We start from the raw sequence: 5,880 nt of genomic DNA on the forward strand, positions 1-5,880 counted from the left end.
AACCAGAAGAATTATAACAAGTACAGCAGGTGACTCTGTCATGCACCCCTAGCTGAGGACCTCGGATCGAGCTGCCCTCTGGGGACACATGTTGGCTAAACCGAACTCTCCTTTTCACGCAAGAGTCTGTTTCTTTGGGGTCTAGTCGAAGACTTCTCACATCCTCTTGTTGTCTTCCCATCCTGTTTTAAAACATTCCCACACGAAGTCTGGAGCTAACCCAAGCCCTCTGCAGTAGCCTAAACATACTTGTGCCCCGTGCTTCACCAGGACAGAGAGACCTGCACCAGCCCTGTGCTCGTGAGCGTCCCAGCGCTGCTGGGCGTGGGGGAGGAGCACGCCCTCTCCTTCACATACCAGTAATGTCATTCTTTCCTCCCCCTGGGGGGCCCATGGCTGTCACGAGCAGCACATCCACGATGTCCAGCCTGTTTGTGTCTTTCTTGTCAAACCAGTAACCGTGGTCAATCCACTGCCTCAAGAGCTCGATGGGGGGCTGGGCCCCATACACCTCTTTGGCTGGCATGTTGAGGTCATCTGGGAAAAGAAGCCACACATCATAAGACCATGGGATCCTCCGCTCTTCCAGAAAGTCACAGAAGACAGTTCCCTTTGTGGGAGAGGACATACCCAGCTGTCCCATTCCCACTCCAGGCAGGGCTTAGTCAGTGGACTTCCTGACCAGATGGGAAGGGGTTTTCCTGGGTTCTGGGCTTTCCTGCCTCACTGAGATCTCTGCCTGTTATGACATGAGGATTCACGGATTGGCAACAACAAACAGGCAGTCAGTGGACTTCCTGACCAGATGGGAAGGGGTTTTCCTGGGTTCTGGGCTTTCCTGCCTCATTGAGATCTCTGCCTGTTATGACATGAGGATTCACGGATTGGCAACAACAAACAGGCATTTTTTCCCCCATTTACCTCGACCAAAACATATACTGGTTGTCTACTGTGTGTCAGATGTTTTGTTAATTGCTGGGGATACGATGGTGAGGAAGACAGGCAGATCTCAGCCAACAGAGCATTTAATTTGACCAGCAGGGGAGCAAGGTGCTGAAGGGGAGCAAGGTCTTTGAGGAGCAAAACCAAGATAGCAAGAATATCCCTGCATGGCATTTTCCCACTTGCATATCGCTCAGTCCTCGCACATGGGAGGCACCCAGTAAAATGGAGGCTCTTTTAAGTTTTATTTGACAAACATTAATTATATGCTCAGTGTGTGTCAGGTCATACTCTAGGAGCTTTACAGACTTTATTTTATCTAATCCAAGTAATGATTTTGTAAGAAAGAGAGTATCACCTCTGTGTTAAAGGTAAGGAACTGAGAGTCAGGGAGGTTAAGTCACAATATTATCTAGGGTTAAAAAGTAAGCTTTGAAGCCGGATCTATTTGGCTGCAAAGCTTAAACTGTGTTCGGATATATCATGAAAATAGGGAAGGAGAGTGAGATAGAGGAAAGGAATGAGGGAGGAAAAGAGCAATGAAATAAATTAAAATAGGATCCCTGCCTTTAAGAAGTTGATGTTAGTTGACAAATGTCTAAACGCAATGTTTACTATTCTTTTTTTTTTTTTTAAAGATGACCGGTAGGGGGATCTTAACCCTTGACTTGGTGTTTGTCAGCACCTCACTCACCCAGTGAGCCATGGGCTGGCCCCTGCTATGTCTACTATTTATTCACAAGTTACAAAGACGGGGCATGAGAGAATCCAGAAGAATGGGGCACGACTACTATTAAATGAGACCTCTGAATCAACAGTGATGGAGAGAAAAATGTAATACATATTGGCACCCAGAAACCATGTTTGGGTCATGCTCCAGAACTTTCTAGATGTTTGATCCTAGACAGGGAATTTAACCTTCTAGAGCCTCAGTTAACTGCTAGTGAAATGATAATGATGGTTAATAACCGTACAAGGTTGAGGCTCAGACGAAATAAACAAGCAAGTGCTTTGTACACAGGCAGAGTCCTGGGAAAATACAATGTGCTTATTTCACAAATATTTATTTAGCAAATTAGGATCCTTCATTTACTAATAACATATTTCTCTGACACAAAATGGAGTAAGGAGCTTATCACGCAGTGTGTGCTGCTTTTGGAGATGCCAGAGAGTAGACACCACAGTTCCCTTCTAGAACTACTTCTTACTACAAGTGGAAGGAGAGAGGGTACTAAATTATACACACACACACACACACACACACACACACACACACACACACACACACACACACATATATATATATTTTAAAGATGACTGGTAAGGAGATCTTAACCCTTGACTTGGTATTGTCAGCACCATGCTCTCCCAAGTGAGCCAACCAGCCATCTCTATATAGAGATCTGAACCCGTGGCCTTGGTGTTATCAGCACCACACTCTCCCGAGTGAGCCACAGGCCGGCCCTAAATTATATTAACCAGAAATATTTTATATCTCCCAGAGAGAGTAAAAGAACTGTACCATGGCCCTACGAAGGGAAGTTCTAGTTTGCTGAAGCTTGGGGTGGAAGAACACGGTGGTGTCCAGACCCCAGGCCAGTGCCTTACCCACAAACACCACTGCTTTCTTCCCCATGGGAGGCCCGAAAATGCCCTTCCGCCGTCGATCCAACTTGGACATGATGATATCCTGGGTCTGATTGGCTGAGGTTCTGGCAGAGAAATTGATGCAGTTGGGCAGGTAGGTGTCTTTGGGAAGGTGAAGGAGGAAGTTGTTGGTGATGGCTGATTTTCCAGTGCCTGTGGGACCCACGAACAGCATCGGAATCTCATGGTCAAGACAGGTTTTCAAGAAGAAGGACTGCCGGGCTGTCTCCATTGTGGGGATGATGAGTTCTGAGACCTGCACCACAAAGACATGGGAGAATCTTGGTCTTGGGCCAGGAGGCTGGATCTTGGCATTCAAAAGACCTTGGTTTGAATTCTAGCTCCATCTCTTACTATCTCTATGACTCTGAGTATTTAACCTCTCCAGGTGCCTCAGTTTCTTCATTCGTGAAATGGGGATAATAATGGCACCCAGTTCACAGAGCTGGTTTAAGGCTTAAATGACACCACGCGTGTAAAGGTGGGCATTATTGTCCCTGTTTTGTAGAAGAGGAAACTGAGGTCCAGAGCTCTTCTGTGACCTGCCTGAGTAACACACCAAATAAGTGGAAATTCAGAGATTTGAATTTCAATTTGTCTGATTCTAAAGTCTACATTCTTAACTACTGAGCGGTCGTATTGTAAACAACAAATACAGTATGCATCGGTCTATAGTCACTGTTCTCTGAGATCATTGCTCTGAACCAACCTGTATCCTTGTCCCAGGTAAGGTCCACCTCCCATATGCTATCTGTACCGCTGGCCAGAGGGTTTACGTGTGACCCTGGACCCCCATTACCTGTGCTTTTTCCTGATCTGCTTCTCTCAACATGCATATCCTTGGTTCTAAAACCCACCCCCACCTAATTCCTTCCTTTTCCAGTGTGGGGATCAAGCATATTCTTCATGGTACTCAGATCCTGATTGGACTTTGAGGGCTTGGGTTTTGGGTTCCTGGAATCCCCGATGCTTTCGGTAGAACACCTTACCTTTGCTTGGCTTCTGTGAGCCCAGACTCTGTCATCAGCCATTTGGCTATGTCACGTCTCTCCATGGGGTTAGGGGAGGGGGCAGGAATATTATATCATATGCTGAAGTCTCCTTGAATGTCTAGGCAGAAAGGGGCCAGTGAACTTAGGGACACTGTGTTGTGTAACTCCAGGGAGTACCATTCACACTGTGCTTCAGGTAAATGGTGCCCCTAAAGCAAAACTAGAGCATAATGCAAACGGTGCCATCTGGGTCTGTGCACCAGGAGGGCCTTTGTAGACAAAGGCTTGGCTTCTTTGGTAAATAACTCGATCAAAGGAAAAAGGGCAGATGGAGCAAGAGAATCAAAGAGGAGAAGAAGAGAATTAACAGGTGTTGAGCTGTGTATGTTTCCGTGTATTACCCCCCGCAGTCTTCCCAGTAACCCTCTGAGTCAGGTGTATAATAACACAGATGGAAAAACTGAGGCTCCAAGAAACTGGCTAACTTGTCCAAAGCCACATAACCAGTAAGTGATGCTGAATGCAGAAGCAGGTTCAAGATGTCTATTTTGCTACCAAGACTGGGAATTTAAAGCAAGTTGGGTTTCATAGATTTTTATTTTCAGGGACTAGGACAATTGTTTGACGAGGGAAAAATTCCCAGCAGAACTGAAAACATTTTGTCCTCACAATCCAATCACCTCTCTAAGGCCCCACCTTTCAATTACCATATGTATTTCCTACCCTCAATAGTTATAGTGGGAATTAAGCTTCTAATATATGAACTTTTGGGAGACACAATTCAATCAATCCACAGCACTAATGTAAGATGTTATCAATCGAGAAACTAGGTGTGAGGTACACAGGAACTCTCTGTACCTGCCTTGGACTCTGCATAAATTTAGCAAGATTTCAAATCCTTGGAGTTCAGGTGACTAAGTTCTTTAAGAAGAATCTCAGTACTTTTTCTTTTTCTACAACACCCAGCTCCCAGGGTGTGTCTTGAAGCCAGTGCACATTTGCCTTGCTGAGTCATCCTCATGCAGCTGTGGTCCTGCGGTCAGCATTCCCACCTTCCCATCTACTGTGCACCTCTCCACCCAGAGCCTGAACGGTCTGCAGTCACTCCAGAAAGATAAATTATGTCCACTAGACTCTACTAACAGAGGCGGAAAAGTGCACATCTGGAAAAATTTTCCACAAGGATTGAAATGAGCCAAAGTTGTATGTGAATCATCTGCTAATCAGAAAACCTACTAATCAGAACCTGCTTTTCTAAGAATTCTGATCAAGGAAATCTTTCTCTGAGGATTTTAAAGATCCTCTTTGGCTTGGATGTCTTAGAGGCAGACTGATGACTCCCTGGTATTGCTGATATTGGTAATAATCAGAAGAGCAGCAAACATTGTTCTGTCCCCCAGGATGTGTCATGCGTTCACGCATACCACGTTCAGTCTTTGCAACCATCCGTTAAATGATTTTTCTTCCATTTTATGGTTGAGTAAACTGAGGCAGAGAAAGTGAAGGCTGAGTAAGGAAACTGGGTCTCTCTGATTCTAAAGTTCATGCTTTTGAATGTTCAATCCAGCTCGTGCTTGAATCTTTTTCCAAAGAATGCTCTTAAAAATGCTTACACAGAAAAAAAAAAATGCTTACACAGAACCATTAATTCCTCCACCTGGGAGAATATTTGAGTAATCCTGAAAACCAGAGTTTCATGGTCAATGCTTCTGTTTTACCTTCGCACCGGCGGGGATAACTTCCTCCTCTTTGGTGATATACTCTGTCCATGTGTCCCAATGTCCACTGCCTTGTTTGAGGAAATAAAAATCATAGATGCTTCCTGGACCCAAAGAAACATAACAGGTCATTAGCACACCAAGGGCTTACATTTCACATTTGAGGTATTAACTCCCTCAGTGATAGGTATCCAAAAACGTATAACTACCAGTACTGGCATAGTTGTGGTGAAACTTACACATTGCTGGTAACTGTATAAACTGGAATAACACTTTTTAAAGAGTAATGACTTTATTATTTGTATAAAAATGATAGGTTTTAATTATACAGATTATTAATTATTTTTAATAATGTAAACAGCAAATATTAAACTAGAACAAAAAAAGAAGGCAATAAATCACTCCAAATCTCACATGCAGAAATAACTTTGATGGTAATCCTTCCAGCCCTCTTTCTATGCACACAAACATACTGAAGATGGAGGGACAGGTAGATGAGGGAAGAATTTGGTAAGAGATCACTGACATATACCATTTTTTTTTTTTTTTTTTTTTTTTTTTTTTTTTTTTTTTTTTTCCGT

General features: G+C 43.9%; 1 protein-coding gene across 1 annotated transcript in view; it reads right to left on the reverse strand.

The window, feature by feature from the left end:
* Nucleotides 1–5,880, reverse strand: part of DNAH3 (dynein, axonemal, heavy chain 3) — a 118,015-nt gene that overhangs the window by 45,190 nt on the left and 66,945 nt on the right. The window contains exons 25-27 of the mRNA XM_008573407.1: nucleotides 5,300–5,403; nucleotides 2,551–2,845; nucleotides 358–537 (exon numbers count right to left, since the gene is read on the reverse strand). Of these exons, the coding sequence (XP_008571629.1) occupies nucleotides 358–537; nucleotides 2,551–2,845; nucleotides 5,300–5,403 (579 nt within the window). The remainder of the gene's footprint in view (nucleotides 1–357; nucleotides 538–2,550; nucleotides 2,846–5,299; nucleotides 5,404–5,880) is intronic.

Source organism: Galeopterus variegatus, unplaced genomic scaffold (assembly GCF_000696425.1).
Source record: "Galeopterus variegatus unplaced genomic scaffold, G_variegatus-3.0.2 Scaffold913, whole genome shotgun sequence".
NCBI classification, from domain to species: domain Eukaryota; kingdom Metazoa; phylum Chordata; class Mammalia; order Dermoptera; family Cynocephalidae; genus Galeopterus; species Galeopterus variegatus.